This window comes from Neofelis nebulosa, chromosome 4, assembly GCF_028018385.1.
Source record: "Neofelis nebulosa isolate mNeoNeb1 chromosome 4, mNeoNeb1.pri, whole genome shotgun sequence".
NCBI classification, from domain to species: Eukaryota; Metazoa; Chordata; class Mammalia; order Carnivora; family Felidae; genus Neofelis; species Neofelis nebulosa.
The window spans coordinates 113125517-113141643 of record NC_080785.1 but is presented as its reverse complement, the minus strand read 5'-3'; the positions used below and the strand labels follow the sequence as shown (position 1 = coordinate 113141643).

General features: G+C 50.9%; 1 protein-coding gene across 2 annotated transcripts in view; it reads left to right on the top strand.

The window, feature by feature from the left end:
- ACAD9 (acyl-CoA dehydrogenase family member 9) overlaps positions 1-16127 on the top strand; it is a 47401-nt gene that overhangs the window by 23528 nt on the left and 7746 nt on the right. For both annotated transcript variants that reach the window (XM_058725832.1, XM_058725834.1), the window contains 8 exons: positions 582-683; positions 4690-4796; positions 5774-5874; positions 6953-7031; positions 8032-8206; positions 10811-10884; positions 14314-14389; positions 15949-16019. In XM_058725832.1, coding sequence (XP_058581815.1) covers positions 582-683; positions 4690-4796; positions 5774-5874; positions 6953-7031; positions 8032-8206; positions 10811-10884; positions 14314-14389; positions 15949-16019 — 785 coding nt within the window. The remainder of the gene's footprint in view (positions 1-581; positions 684-4689; positions 4797-5773; positions 5875-6952; positions 7032-8031; positions 8207-10810; positions 10885-14313; positions 14390-15948; positions 16020-16127) is intronic.

Below are 16127 nucleotides of genomic sequence, written 5' to 3'. Positions count from 1 at the left end.
TTCTAATTTTCTAGAAGGTAATGGTAATAAAAAATTCAGGTAGAGTATGCCTTCAGAAAAGTTTATATTGTATAATTTGCTGGAGTTTTATGCAGGAAATACACCCATGTGAATAGCACCCAGATACAGAACACTACCTGGTACTGGTCATTTTTCTTTCTTTTTTTTTTTTTTGTTTTAATTTTTTTCTTCTTAACGTTTATTTATTATTGAGAGACAGAGAGAGACAGAGCATGAACATGGGAGGGGCAGAGAGAGGAGGAGACACAGAATCTGAAGCAGGCTTCAGGCTCTGAGCTGTCAGCACAGAGCCCGACGCAGGGCTTGAACTCACAAACCACAAGATCATGACCTGAGCCGAAGTCGGACGATTAACCGACTGAGCCACCCAGATACCCCTGGTCATTTTTCAAAATCAAGTGCTGGCTGGGCTGATTAATTAGGTGAGCTTGAGCACCTGCTGACTAACTGACCAGACCACTCCGTTTTGAAGTTTCTGACCCTGGGGAAATTGTTCTGTTTACTTTTATTTGTCTAAACATAGCTTCTGTTTTACTTAATCAAACATTTTCTCTTGGCAGTGGACTCTCAAAGAATTGACCGGGAGGAAAAAATCCCAGATGAAACGTTAGAGAAACTGAAGAGCCTGGGTCTTTTTGGGATGCAAGTCCCAGAAGAATATGGTAAGTGAAGGGAAACACCATCCTGCTGGCTCTTAAGAAAGTGCTTCATATTTGCCCCAAAAAAGAGTTCTGTTTGGGAAAGGTGGCCTTTAAATGCAGTATGTCCAAGATCAAGCTCTGAAAGTGCTGGAATTAATGAAAACCGACATCGTGGATCAAATCTGGGGTAGCTGGCAGGTGAGTGTGTGGACTAAGGGACTTTGGGGCAGGAAGAGCTGCTGAGGCCTGTACTTTGTTCATTTGACATGGATCAGGTCCGCTCAGGGTGCCTATGCTCTCCAGGTCCTTGCAGGGCAGAGAAGGAGGTGTGTATCACCTTGGAGCCTCATTGGCTGATTTCAGTGTCTTCTGCACCATGAGGTCCTTTGGTCTCTCTGCAAAGGAATTGCCCCAGAGCTGTGAGCCCTTTGTGGGAGGGACGACTGTGGGGTGAGAGCTCAGGTGTCAGGATCCACCAGGGTGCTTCCCATCCTGGTGCAGAGGAATAAGGCACATGGCTATAGGACACAGCTGCCTGGAGACAGGAGACTAGATCAGTGAGAACATTCAAGCACGGACTGTCCTTGTAATTCCTGGATCATTGTAGTGATATTTTTAGCCCCCAAATGAAAGACCCTGTCTTTCTCCCCAGGATCCTCGTGTAATTCTGCCTTCTGAGATTTGGTCAATGACTACTACTCTCCCTCTCTCTTCTGCCTAGTCTAGAGTTGGTGACCTAAATTCTGTAAGGGTTAAGGGGATAGGCAAGAAGTTGGGGGGGTGGGTGAAGGGCACAAGGAATAGAGAAAGTGTCACATGAGCAAAATACAGTCACACACGGATGTGTGCACACTCAGTCCCCTTCCACATAAAAGTGTGGCTCCAGGCTCCACAGCCCGTAACCTGCACCCATTACTCTGTGAGCCCTCTGCCTGAGCCTTCTCTGGTGTCGCTTCCCCCTTTGATCAGCTAAGAGCTGTTGATGGTGCTTTAAGGACCTGGGCCTGTTTCGTGTCTGTGAGCTGGTCATTTGGACATTTAACATTTTGGGCATTTTTCCAACCAGGTCATGAGTTAGGTTTTGCAGAGCAAGACACAGAAGTCAGGAGCTTTTCTCGATATTTTGTCTCCCTACCTGGTTTATCTCCAGAAGTTACAGTTAGGCCTGTGTTGTTCCTCTCCCACCTCTGTACCCAGGCACCCCTGGGGGGCCTCAGTGTCTACAGAATAAGTTCCCACTGGTACCCAGTCTGGAGCTGGTCCAGTCTGAGACCAAATGTGAACATTTAGGACCAACTAGGTGTAATGGAGTGCAATGCCGGCTTGATTCTAAAGCGTGTGTGTGTGTGTGTGTGTGTGTGTGTATGTGTGTGTGTGTGTGTGTATTTTAAGTTTACTTATTTTGGGGGAGGGCAGAGAAAGATGGGGAAAGAGAGAGAATTCAAAGCAGGCTTTGCCCTGTTAGTGCAGAGCCTGACACGGGGCTTGAACTCACGAACCCCGAGATCATGACTTGAACTGAAGCCAAGAGTCAGACACCCAACCGAGCCGCCCGGGCGCCCCGATTCTGAGGCATATTTTTTTTTAACGTTTGTTTATTTTGGGGAGTGAGAGCATGCACGCGCAGTAGAGGAACAGAGAGAGAGGGAGACAGAGGATCTGAAGCAGGCTCTGCCCTGACAGCACAGAGCCCAGTACAGGGCTTGCACTCACAAACCGTGAGTTTACATGTGTGTTTACTGCAGCATATTAAGGGATTAAACAGTTGTCATTTGTCCTTTATGAAATAGCTCTCCTCACATCCCTAAATGTGTAAAAACAGCCCCTGCAGAGGCCACGAAGCCATCAGTGACGCTGCATCCCCTGTGGCAGGGCGTGGCAGCATGCACGGCTGCAGAGGACATGACATGTCCTGGGTTTCCTTGCCAAAACCTGTAGCCTCTGTGTGCGGTGGGGGGAGACTGAGCTCTGCCCAGACTTGGGAGGCTTGTCCGTGTCCGAGCTCACAAGGGACACTGTCCCCCGTGGTGTGTGGTCCTTGGTAAATACTAGAACAGAACGAAGGTGCAGGCAGAGCCAGAGAGCTAAAGTGGGTCTGTCATTGGCTATAAATACATACATACCTACCTGCCAGCCGCTTGGAGAAAGCGTAAGTGGAGAAGAAAGCCTCTAGACCTACCCAGGTTAGTAATAGTATATATTTCCCCTTCAGAAGCATTTTTAAATCCCTTCTTGCTTGGTGAAAAGGACTTCATTTTTTCTGCAGACACTTTGTGTCCGTTTGGGATGTGACTTCACCTGTGCGTGTGTGTTTTGTGCCAGCATGTATGGGCGGGGGTGTGTGTTGGCATGACGTTGGACAACTCTGCACCCCTCGTTTTGGTTTACATGCTGTTCTCTGGTGTGAAAATGTTCGTTCTTGCCTGTGACGAGTTTGGGCCTTTTTTTACTCTTTTCTTTTTTCTTTCTCTTTTTTATCCTTTCTTGGGAATTTTAAGACAAGCACAACCTTGTGGGTGGGCCCCAAATTTTTGAGGGAAACATTCCCAGTCTGGAGTATTCTGAAGACTGGCTGGAAACCACCATCCTGGAAAACGGGGGCCCTTTTGCCAACCGAGCCTGGATTTTCTCCCCCAGGTCCCTGTGTGCTGCCCAGTGTGTGACCGTTTCCTGTCTCAGCCCCTCCCCAGCCAGCCGTCTCCGCCTACTCGTCATCTGTCTCCATGTGATTGCATTCCCCCACAATTGTGATACTTACATCAGGGGAAAAGCATCAGAATTTTTTTTTTTACATTATGTATTTATTTTTGAGAGAGGGCACAAGTGGGGGGGCTGGTTAGAGAGAGAAGGGGACACAGAATCCGAATCCGAAGCAGCCTCCAGGCTGTCAGCTGTCAGCACAGAGCCCGACACATGGCTCGAACTCACAAACTGTGAGATCATGACCTGACCCAAAGTTGGATGCTTAACTGACTGAGGCACTCTGGTGCCCCCCCGCCCCCCACCAGCCCTTTTCTTTTAAACAAACAGTACTGACTCCCTCAGTGTATGAAATGAGTAAGACCAAAACTTTTGTTTGCAACTGAGGCACGGATGGAGTAGGGGGCGTGGGGATGGGATACCGTGGAGCCCCGGCCTTCCCTGGGTACTGATCCCAGGGGACTGCACGTCAGGCGGGGCTGCCCTCCCCTTTATGTGCACCTTCCGCATTTGGGCCGTGCAGGGGGCTCCAGGGCCAGGACCCCACCCGAACTCAGGGCCCAGCTATGCTGCGTGTTGGCCACATGACCCTGGGCCCCAGTTTGTCACTTTTAAGATGCACATAGGCCACCCAGCCTCCTGGAGGTTGAAGAGGAAATGCAAAATACATGAGTTCAATGGAGTTTTTTATTTTTTTAAATCTTTGTCTTCTTCCTAGAAAACTCCCATCCAGGGTGAATTACTGCCCCCCCCACCCCCCAGGGAATGTTTGGCAATGTCTAGAGATGTCTTTGGTTGTCAAAACTGGGAGAAGGGGAGCTATTGGCATCTCGTGGGTGGAGGCCAAGGTTGCTGCTAAACATCCTGTGGTACTTTGAACAGTCCCCCACAGCAAAGAATGATCCATCCCAAAATGTCAGTAGTACTGAGGCAGAGAGGCCAGCCCTGGAGTCCACTGGATACCAGGAGTGGGATGCTAGACAGCTGTCTTGTTTATAAAGATCTAGGTCTGTGACAGAAGATATTCACAACATTTTAAATGGTTTAATGCGTGTGAAGGTACTCTTTTTGTATTAAATGTTATGTTTTTATGATAAAAATATGTGCTTATATACCTAAAAAAAATCTGAAAGGAGGTACACAAAAATGCTCTGGTAAGTTTATGGGTAATTTTTGTTTTCTTCCTACCTTTCTGTAAGTATGACTTCTTAAAATAGTGATCTGGTATTACTTTTGTTACAAGCAGATAAAACAGTCAAGGTCTTTGCCTTCAGCGGGAGGAATTTGGTGCTGGACCATAAGTAAAGCTGGTCTGTTTTTTCTTCAGGTGGCCTGGGCCTCTCCAACACATTGTATGCGCGTATGGGAGAAATCGTCGGCCTGGATGGGTCGATCGCTGTGACCCTAGCAGCACACCAGGCTATTGGCCTCAAGGTCAAGTGTCTATGGCTTCTGTCTGATGCTCTCTGTTGGTCTGGAGTCACACGGTGGCATTGAGGCAGGAGCCTTGCTCGTTTTTACCAAGAAGTGAATTGGGCTCGCCGTGTCGGGTCTTGGAGGGGCCCCTGCAGCACCCCCCTGGTACACCTCCTCTCTCCGGCCACACCGGCTGATGCTGGGTCCCCACACAAGCAGTGCTGCTTCGATCACACTGTCCCTCCCCTTGGAATCCTTCTGTCCCCATCGCCTTTGACCCATCAGATACTCTGAGGAGCCTGTCTTCACCTCATGAAGGCCCACATCAGATACTCTGAGGAGCCTGTCTTCACCTCATGCTGGAAGCCAGCCTCCCCTGCTGAGCTCTTGAGTCACTAGGGGCCTGAGCATGTCCTCCCCTCCCTGCTGTCTGTGCACGTGTCTTCTTTACCTCTGGGCTTGCAGCATTTTGGGCAGGTCCACTGTCACACTCAGTGACAGTCCCATTACTCAGGCTGTCTCTGCTCAATGGAGAAAGTGAAGGGAGCCAAGTGAACAGTGTACTTGGGCCCCCCACCCCCCACCTGTGCTCCGAGCGGTCATTGGTGGAAAGAGAGGACTTCTCCCCAGGGCACCGACTGAGAAGGGGTCAGACAGTTCTGACATTGACCGCACACCTTCTTTATGCACTCCCGTGTATCATCCAACACCCCTCCCCGGTGGGTAGGATTATCCCCAGTGGCATGGAGTTGATGGCATGGAGGCTCAGAGAGGGGACATCCCTTGCCCAAGGCCACCCAGCCTGGTGGTGACAGTCCCTGAGTCTGGCTCCCATACTCATCAGCACCTGTTCATTTCTCAGCTGGGGCTGCTGGCTCTGAGCTCAGAGTGTTTCTTCTTGTGTGAAGTATTTTCTCTAGAAGGGACCACATTCTGCAAGCACACTTCACACTTTCTTTTCCCCACAGCTGATAGCCTGTGTGTGTTTGGTTTAGGGGATCATCCTGGCCGGCAACAAGGAACAAAAAGCCAAATACCTGCCCAGGCTGGCATCTGGAGAGCACATCGCCGCCTTCTGTCTGACGGAGCCTTCCAGGTCTGCCCCCTGACAAGAGGTGCTGCACGGCAGCCTCTGGGGAACCTTCCAGGGCACCCTGGGATGAGGGCTCTGGCTCATAGCTCGTGGCTTTTCTTTCTTCCCTCCCTGAATCTTCCAGAGAGTCAGCTCAGCAACTTTTCTTGCCAGTTCTCTTATCTTTACCTTATTTCTCTGTCCTATGGATACTTACGAGGGAGATAACATACCTGACGGCACCTATCAAGTAATTGTTTTGTGTCCACAGCACACCTTACACAGGATAAGCATTCAGGCTTCTAAGCAGCTTTGCAAGTGGTATCATCCCCACTGAACATGTTAGGAACCTTAGTTCAGTGGGGTTGTGTCATCAGCCCAAGATCACACGGCCGGCTTAGGACTCAGGGCTTCTGCTGACAAGTCCATTACTTGGGCCGTGCTCCATCCAGAACTGGTGGGGGCGGGTATCCTGCACTCCTCACAGGAGCTCACATGAGCCTGTTCTCTGCACACATTCCTGTGTTTAAACCTAAGCCCAGGAGGTTTTCACTGCCACTTTTTTTTTTTTTTTTTTTTTTTTTTAAAGCCTAGGCCTGTTGTTTCAGAGTCTTTGTTTTAGTTTTTAGAGGAGGGGGGCAGAGGGGCAGAGAGACAAGGAGAAAGAGAATCCCAGACAGGCTCTGTGCTGACAGCACAGATCGATACAGGGCTTGAACTCACAAACCGTGAGATCATGACCTGAGCTGAAGCGGGACACTTAACCAACTGAGCCACCCAGCTGAGTGCCCCCACACTGCCACTCTTTGATGTGATAAAGCCGGGGTGGCCGGCCGGCCCCTGTCTTTGTAAATAGGGTTTTACTGGAGCACGCCATTTGTTTACAGGTTGTCTGTGGCCACCTGCGTGCCACAGCAGCAGAGCTGAGCAGGTGGGACAGACATCCTGCGGGCTGCAAAGCCGAATAGATTTACTTTCTGGCCCTTTATTTTTAAGTTGGCGGACTCACATGTTAAAGTACCAAACCGTCCATTTGTAGCCCCCCAGAGACATTGTTCATCCCAGCATCACTCGCTTCAGCCACGTGTTTCTGTTTCTGCAGTGGGAGTGACGCGGCCTCCATCAAGACCAGGGCCACGCTAAGCGAGGACAAGAAGTACTACATCCTCAATGGCTCCAAGGTAGCGCTCCGTGGCCTCTGCGGCCTGCTTGGGGTCTCAGCCACGGCCTCCGCCACGCACTGACCACTTCCTGCACCCCGCGGATCCTAAAGCGTGTACACCTCAGCTCTTGACTGGCAGCTCTTGGGTGGATGCTGCTCTTTTTGAAAGAATTAACTGGCTCGAGGTGAAGTGGCTTGCCAGTGGCCTGTGTCTGCTCAGTAGCGGAACCAGGATCGGAAGCAAGCTGTCCTGCCTCCAGACCCTACACGCCTGTGCAGAACTAGCTGCCTTCCGGTAGCTGGGGCTGGTGTTGTGTGTTTGTGTTTTAACTGATTGCACAAAATTTCAAACACGCAACAGTTTAGTGTAGTGAGGCTCCATGCGGCCGTCACCAGCTTCAGCAGTTACTCGCCCACGGCCCGCCGTGTCTTTTCGGTCAGCATTGCCCCCTCTGGTCGCATCCCTACGTTCTGAGCGTGTGTCTCAGCCAGATAAGACTATTTAAAAAAACCCGTTGGTCATTTCTTCGTCTCTGGTCAGCATTCCAGACTCTCTGGTCATCTCGTACCTTCTTATTTTTCAAATAATTTGTTTGAACCCAGATCTGATTAGGTTCCGTACATTGCAGTTTGTTGAGGAGTCTCTCTCTTGCCCTCTCCCTCCTTTTCCCGTTTCTTCTTTGCCTCTCCTCACTCCTTCCCGCCTGCTCTGTTTTCTTGAGGAAACCTGGCTGCTCGGTTCTAGAGCCTGAGCCGTCTCGGTACCTCTGGCGTCTCTTCCGTGCACATGTGCACACACACGGCCACTTGTGCCTCTTGGGGAGATCCTTGCTCTTGGGAGATTGCGGTGATCCCCTGTCTTCTGCCCATGCAGGCTTGGCTTCCCCCGAGCCGAGGGCTTTATGTTTGTGGCCTGAAATTTGACAGGCCCCTGGAGCAATCCTGTAGCAAAGATGGAGCTGAGAGGTGATGCGTAACAGTTTTGCTTTCTCCAGAGCCCTTTTTCTTTCTTCCCTCAGGTCTGGATCACCAATGGCGGACTGGCCAATATTTTTACCGTGTTTGCAAAGACGCAGGTTGTTGATTCTGAAAGCTCAGTAAAAGACAAAATCACAGCATTCATAGTAGAGAGAGACTTTGGTGGAGTCACTAACGGGAAACCTGAGGATAAGTTAGGCATACGTGGCTCCAACAGTAAGTAGCACGCGTGTGTGTGTGCATGCGGTATGTGTGTGTGAAAGAGAGCCGCCCTTCAGCCCCATCCAAATGCAAGAGAAAATGAGATGTAAATAGTGTTGGTTTCACATAAGCATGTCAGCAAAATCACGTTAAGAATGCCACAGTGAGAGGCAGCTGGGTGGCCCAGTCGGTTAAGCATCCAACTCTTGATCTCCACTCAGGTCATGATTTCACAGTTTGTGGGATCGAGCCCCATGTTGGGCTCTGCTCTGGCAGCAAGAAACCTCCTTGGGATTCTCTCTCCCCCTTTCTGCGCCTCCCTTGCTCATGCATTATCTCTCTCTCCGTCTCTCTCTCAAAATTAAAAAAAAAACAAAAACAAAAAACCACAGTGACTTCATGGCAGTGCAGAGGAGCCCTTGAAGCTAATTTATTCTTTCAGCTCATTTATGCCCTTCCCCACGCATCAGGCACTGGCGATCTCCACGAGAGCTCATCACAGCCTCATGGAGCACTCCGTCCTGTGAGGCAGGTGTAACGGACACCAGAGAGGCAGAGAGGTGTCTTAAGGAAACACTCCACTGCAGGACACCCCATCTTTCCTGACTGGGACCTCCTCCTTCCTCTGGCACTCCCTCGTACCCGCCCAGTGCTGCCATGGAGTCCTTACAAGACTCTGCCTCTTGGGGATCCTAGTTTAGATCTTGGGGTGTCTGTGATGTGGGGACCAGCGTGCTGCCCTCGGCACCTCTGGACCTGCTTGTTTGCCACTCTGTGTTCTGGCTGGCGATATTTGCCACAGCAGCCTGGTTCAGAGGGGTCAGAGGGGCTCTGAGCTCTAACCGGACTCCACCACCTAGAAACTCTGTGACCTTGAACCAGCTAGCTTACTTTCCCGTGCCTCCGTTTCCTCACCTAAAGGAAAGAGGTGATAACAGAACCTACCTAGTAATGTGACACGGGAAAGAAGTGTTACAACGTCTGTATGATGCTTAGTGCACACGGAAGCAGGACAGCGTTAGCTCCTGCCATGTTCCCAGAGGGAAAGGAGCGCGCTCAAAGGCCCAAGGTAAAGAGCTTGGCGTGGTGGTGAGGGAAAGGGGGCCCTGACAGGGGAGGGAGCAGGGTGGCAGGCCTGCACACTGCTTGGGCAGTGTCCACACTGAACTCAGGGTAGGTGGTGCCCCTGGGACCATGCAGTGGCCCCGCAAGAGTGGAGTGAGTGACACAAATTGAGGTCAGAGAGGGAGGCAGAGTCCTTCCCACACTCCGCAGCTTGGTGAAGGAATTCGAGCCACTGGGACAAGCGCCTGGCCCCGCAGCCAAGGTGGTAAGCTAGGACCCGGCGGCCAGAGAGGTGGAGATTTCATTGTATTTCACGACCAGGCTGTTGGAATAGTAGAATAAAAGGTTAGTGGACCCAGTTGCCCACACTTGACTTGCCTGCTATGTGGCTGCTCTTGAGCCATGACCTTCTTTGTCCCGAGTCTCCCTTTCTTCCAGTGTTAAGTCGCTGGGAGTTGCAGTGTTTATGTGACAACATGCAAAAGCACGCTGCTACAGAAAACATGGGTCAAAAGCCCCTGTTCTGTCCTGCCTCTGTCGTCACCACTGCCATGCTTTCCCTTCTCTGCCGGCCTCTGTCACCTTGACCTTGGCTTTCTGCTTCTGCACACCCAAGTGCTTCCTCACTTCAAGGTCTGCTCGTCCTCCGTCACCATCGTCACCTTTGTGAGAAGCCACCCCAGCACTGAGCTGACAGAGCGAGCCATCCTCTCACTCAGCCTGCTTCAGCCTGTGGTTTGGCTCCCTGTCTGCCATGTGTCTGCCATGTGCGTGCCATGTTGGGGCATGTGTTCCTCACAGCAGATCACGGCCCCTGGGGGCCAAGCTGGCTCACACCTAAGGCCTCGGCTCATGTCGGGTCAGCTGTGTGTCCCTGGCGACAGCTAACGGGGAAACGCAGTCCGCTTCCACAGAGTCACAGCGTAGGGTGTGGCTGCATCCAAGCTAAGTGGGACCCGTACTCCCATGAGATACAGGGACCTTACAAAGGCTGTGCTGTCCACTTTCATTGTTCCGCCTTTGGCTCTTGCTCCTCCTTCACACTTCTGCTGAATGTCAGCTTAGAAAATCCTGATGTAAGCCCTCGTCAAAAATATTATTCACCTCCTCTCCAACCTCTGATTTTGTCACCATGCTCTATTTTTTTAAAATATTTTTTTAAGTTTTTTAGAGAGCACAAGCAGAGGAGGGGCAGAGAGAGGGGTGGGGAGGGAGCGAGGATCCCAAGTAGGCTGTATGCTGTCAGCTCAGAGACCAATGCAGAGCTTGAACTCCCAAACTGTGAGGTCAGGACCCAAGCTGAAACCAAGAGTCTGATGCTTAACGGACTGAGCCACCCAGGCGTCCCCACCGTGCTCTATGTATTTCCTCTGTAGCACTTACAACACCAACATGTTCCTAGCAAAGTATGAGCTCCACGCGGACAAAACCCTTGTCTTTCTGTACTGTCCTGTCGTAGCTGGAGAATGAATGAGTGAATGAATTTGTGCCTATGGGTCAAGTGCAGAATGGTTTGCATTTGTCAAGTAAAGCCTGCAATTTCATCTTTTTCAGCTTGTGAGGTCCATTTTGAAAACACCAGGGTGCCGGTCGAGAATGTCCTTGGAGAAGTCGGAGGCGGGTTTAAGGTGCGTGGTTAGAGCAGGCCCTGTGAGAGCTGCGGTTTCACGGTTTAGCTTGTTGGCCCCCCAGTTTCCTTTACCGTCCCTGTTTGTGGCCGACCAGTGCACTTGCCAGGTGACTGCATAATTCTCCACTGGGAAATCAGAGTGGAGAAGAGTTGGTTCCCAGAAGAGGGAGTGTGTAGTTGGAACTCCATCTCCTTCCTCTGCAAGGCTTTGTTTGCCTTGAGGAGGGTTAGGAGTCCTCTCTCCAGCGAGGGTAAGAAAGCAGGCCAGTGGCCGTTGAAGAAGCTCCAGTTCTCTGAATGCACAACCCTGGGTCCTGAGTCCCTGCCCTAATTTTTCTTGGAGTTAGATTTAGTATTGTTTTTAATTGACATGACTCACATAACATAAATTTACCGTTTTCAGATGTACACATGGGTGTTTTTTTAATATATTCACTATGTTGTATAGCCATCCCCATGGTCTAATTCTGGAACATTTTCATCACTCCAAAAATGCCACACCTTCTCATTGCTCCTCTCACCATCTTTGGCGTCGCTATTTTTCTGTTTCTGTGGATTTGCCTATTTTAAACGTCGCATATGCGGAATCCATATGTGATCTTTTGTGTCTGGCTTCTCTTCACACAGCAGAATGTTTTCGAGGTTCACCTACCTTGTGGCACGTGTCATTCCTTTCTGTGGCTGAATAATACTCATCGTGTGGATACACCACACTTGCTAATCCATTTATCAGCTCACGGACATTTGCACTGTTTCCACTCTTAGACTATCGTCAATAATGCTGCTGTGAACATGCACGTATAAGTCTTTGCGTGAACAATGTGTTTTCAATTCTTTTAGGTATATACCTAGAAGCAACATTGCTGGCCACGTGGTGACTTATATGTTTAACTTTTTGAGGAACTGCAGACTTTTCCAGTGGCTGCACCATGTTACGTTGCCAGCAGCGATGTAAAGAGGTCCATTTTCTCCACATCCTCACCAATACTAATCTCTGCACCCAACATGGGACTCAGACTCACCACCCTCAGATCAAGAGTTGCACTCTCCACCACATGAGCCAGCCAGGCGCCCCTCCTTTACACAGTTTTATACTGGGCTGTTTGTCTTTACTGTTGCCCTGCCCTAATTTCATGGGTGACCCGGGCAAGCATCTTTGCCCTGGGGAGCCCCACCCACCTTGGCTATGAAGCGGGGATCACAGCAGTACCTTTCTCCCTTTCTGGGTGTTACAAGAATCTGATGAGTGCCATTAGCCAAAGCTCCTGGCCCAAGGCTGCCGGGTAAATGTCTACCAGAGGACTTTAGAGGTGGGCAGACAAAAAGGGAACAGTTGTATGCACACGATGGTATGTTTATCCCGGATGTTCTGTACAGGTAAGAGAATGTAGATGGGAAAGATGAAATTACTGAAGGTTGACTCCAAGAGAGTTGATATTCATCGTTCAGTTTGGGTGCTTATCTTCCTAGATTTTGATCTTTTTAAAGAACATCCATCTCGTAAATATTTGGTAACGCCATTTGTGTAATACAGCCCGTAGTTTTTCGCTCACCAAGAATTCCAGTCTTGTCTTCGTGCTAGTGAATATATGTTGCTAATATTTCACGGTGCAGAATATCTTTGGGACGGCACCTTTGATGTTCCCAGTCCCTGAGATCGGGCACACGGTACTGTTCACACACCTTCCCTGCTCAGAACCAGATTGTGTGGTGTATGTCCTTGCTTGTAGCTGTACACACTTGTCCTGAGTTTAAACATCCAGCAGGAGACTTGCCAGGTCGGAGAGCACTAACATTTTTAGTTCGTGGCCCCTGCTGCCAAGCTGCGTGGGGAGTTGGGCCAGCGCCCACCCACCAGCGGTGTGTGGGAGTGCCCCTTGCCCTAGTCCTTTCCACACTGCATTAACACATTGTTCCCATCGTGGTAGATGAAAAAAACAATTGTTTTAATATACAAAAGAAAGATTTCCAAAGCCCTCTCTTTGTTATTAGTAGGATTACTTGCCAGTTAGCCTAAACGCTAAACAGTGAGTGATTCCAGAGACCACAGAATGAGCAAAGGCCAGGGGAACATTGCCTGTCTGATGTGGGAGAAAAGTAAGCCTCTTCCTGTGGACAGTCAGAGGTTTTGTCCATGGTCAGATCTTTGAGGCATGGAGGCAGTGAACGGTCGGGCAGGGGCTGTCGAAAGTGCGGAGTATGTGTCTTGCTCGTGGGCAGGCCGCGATGTAGAATGCAGCTTAGAAATTATGGACAGAGAGGTCTGCAGTAGGGATGCTGTTGCAGCATTCTGGGGCTGCACGGGCAGCGGGGGGATCCCGGGGTTAAGTAGGATTGACACTTGAGCTCGGGAGCCCCTCTTGAGAAAGGGTGAAATCTGTTAGGTCGTTGGTCCTCTGGGGAATGAGACCTCGTCTCAAATCTTTTTTTCCTTCAAAATCAATTTTTTTAATGAGGTTAAGAATAAACTCTGAAGAGGCCACGAAACGGATTTCATTCGTAAAACCATGAGCCAGCTTTCGCAAGCCTGTGTGGGCAGAGGGAATGAAGGTGGGGCGTTCGCGTCCTCATCGTAGTCCTGGCAGGTCTAGACTGGCGCACACCCATGGCCCGAGACTCAGGGAGTCTGAGGCCAGAGGTGGCCCAGGAGGAAGCAGGGCAGGATCTGGGTGTCTGTCACACTGTGGTGGTGCATAACGGCACCCTCTGCTGCTCCATCCAGCACCCGGGGCTGGGCCTTGTTCCCGCATTCCCGTGGGAACCGCACTCGCCCCTCCCAGCAGTTGTTGCCAACCTCACAAAGTCTGCTTTGAGATTCTCCTGTTCAGGTTAACAAGTAATCATAAATTCAGATTCAGCTGCATGATTTATTCATCCAAGTCCTGTATAAGCGTTCAGTCAAAAGCTGTAATACGCTTGAAGTTGAGCTTTTAAGAAAACTGTGGTGTTCACAGACTCCTTCTGCCCTCAGCCCCAGCCTGCCTCTGAGGCATCACAGGCATGGTAGGGGCGTGGCAGGTCACTACTATTTCTCAGTAGTGGTGGGAAAGTCCAAGTAGCTTGCAGGGGTACCTGGTAGGTCTTAGTTTCTGCTCCTCTCCTCTGAGGACTAAGAATTGTCCTGTTCTGGAATAATGTTCAGTTCCTTTATCAGGGGGTGACTCCAAGGATGTTTGTGATTGAGTTACCTTGTTGTAACGTGTGGGGACTACACTCTCTCCCAGCCCGGTGGGGATTGGCAGAACAATTAACTTTCCCAGATGCTGGCACAGAATTCTGTACCGACTTGCCTTTTGTCTTCATGAAACCTGGTAAAAATAGACAAGCAGTGCTGCGGTCTGGCCCTTGGGCTTTTCCCAGTACAGCAGGGGTGAGCAGGACACTTGGGCAGTGCAGTCCCAGTGAGCCACCCCCACTCTCCCTGCAGGTGGCCATGAACATCCTCAACAGTGGGCGGTTCAGCATGGGCAGCGTTGTGGCTGGGATGCTCAAGAAACTGATCGGTAGGTACGTTGGGGACAGGAGCCTTTTGTGGCACAACCTTGCTCCTGCGGCCCCCACTCCATCCTGGAGGCTCTGCCACGTCCTCGCAGCAGGCCGGTGCTGAGCCAGGCCACTGGACAGACAGCCCAGCTGCAGGTTAAGACGTGGGCTTTGGTCTAGACCAAAAGTCGTAGTCAGTCTGCGCCCAGGTGGCTAATGTTCCCATTTCACACTCCTCTGTTTTACTTACAAAGGATTGGGGCAGCCGGTGTAGTCTGCCAGAGGTCAAGAGGGGTTGCTACCCTGACCACTAAGAACAGAGCTACTTAGCAAACATCCAGATGTGAGCAGCACATTAGTGCTGTTTATCACAAGATGCCCATTTTGTAGTGACTCAGTGGATGAGGAGTGGGACTCGTATCACTTGGTTTCAGGATGTTGCCTTTGTTTTTTCCATTAGCGTACCTGAAACCTAGAAGTTTTTGTCAGCGAACTTAACCCTGTAGGATTTTGTTGGGCAAGGATGTCAGCTTTGTGGAAGTGACTGAAGGGAAAGGCACAGAGCTGAGGGTTACCTGGAGGCTGGTAGAGTGCTTGTGAAGTTCCTCAGAGTGCAGGGCCAGGTGGGGACAGAGAGACTTTGTTTTAGGCTCTTCTCTCCATTTCATAGATGAGGAGCCTGAGACTCAGAAAGGATCACTCATTTGCCCGAGGCCACTCACCTGGGCCAAAATCTGACCCTGTCAGACTCCAAGCTCCGGGCTCATCTCACTTTGCTGAGCTGCCAAGACCCCTGAAGCCGTCTGGGCCTCTGCTTCCTCTTCCCCGTCGGGAAAACTCAAGAAGCATGAGGAAGCAAGAGCTTCGTGGGGGCGCTCATGGTTTGCCTGTCTCCAAAGGATGTAGACTCTTGCGATCCCGAGGCCCAGAAGGAATGTGTGAATGTGGGTGCCTGTCTACCTCCTGAACCCATCACGGGGGCCAGACCGTGGTTGGATCATGCCTGTGAAACGTTCAGAGAACACCGCAGGGGGCGGGGCGGGCCTTTGCTGCCGACTGCTGGGAGGCCGCCGTGTCCTCTCAGGTGACCTCAGAGCTGGGCACCTGTTCACAGCTATACACAAAACAGGCTGCCCTCCTGCTCTGGTGAGGGACGGCTGGGACAGGCGTGAGCCTGCTCCTCTTGTCGGGGTGCTTCTGGGGCCCTGGCTCTTGCTAGGTGCCTTACACCTTCCTCTCTGATAACCGTGGCAGCCATGCTAGGAGGCCGGTAGTGTTGCTCAGGGATGTTGGCTGCTTGGCCCGGCCTACTATCTGGTAAGGAAAAGCGCCAGGGTCGGGCCCGACTCTAAACTCTGTGCTTGTGCCCCTGTCCACTGCTGAGGCACCCGAGAGTGGACAGCCGCTCCTCCAACCAGATACACTAGGAAGGGGCAGCGCCATCTTGCAGGGCGTTTGGTCTCAGCCGACCTGCTTCTCATAGTTCCTGCCTGAGTGTTCGCAGGGACGTGATGATAGCCTTAGGAGATCATTCTAGGATAGCCAGAAAATGGTTTGTGATGACTCTGCTCTTCTCCAGAAATGACTGCCGAATATGCCTGCACAAGGAAACAGTTCAACAAGAACCTCAGCGAATTTGGATTAATTCAGGTACTGAAGGTTGTGGGTGCTGCACGTGTTGATTTCACGTGTGGGCGTTACATGTATGCTTTTGTGGTCTGTACTGGGGACTCTCGTGCAGCGGTTCGGAAGACGGCG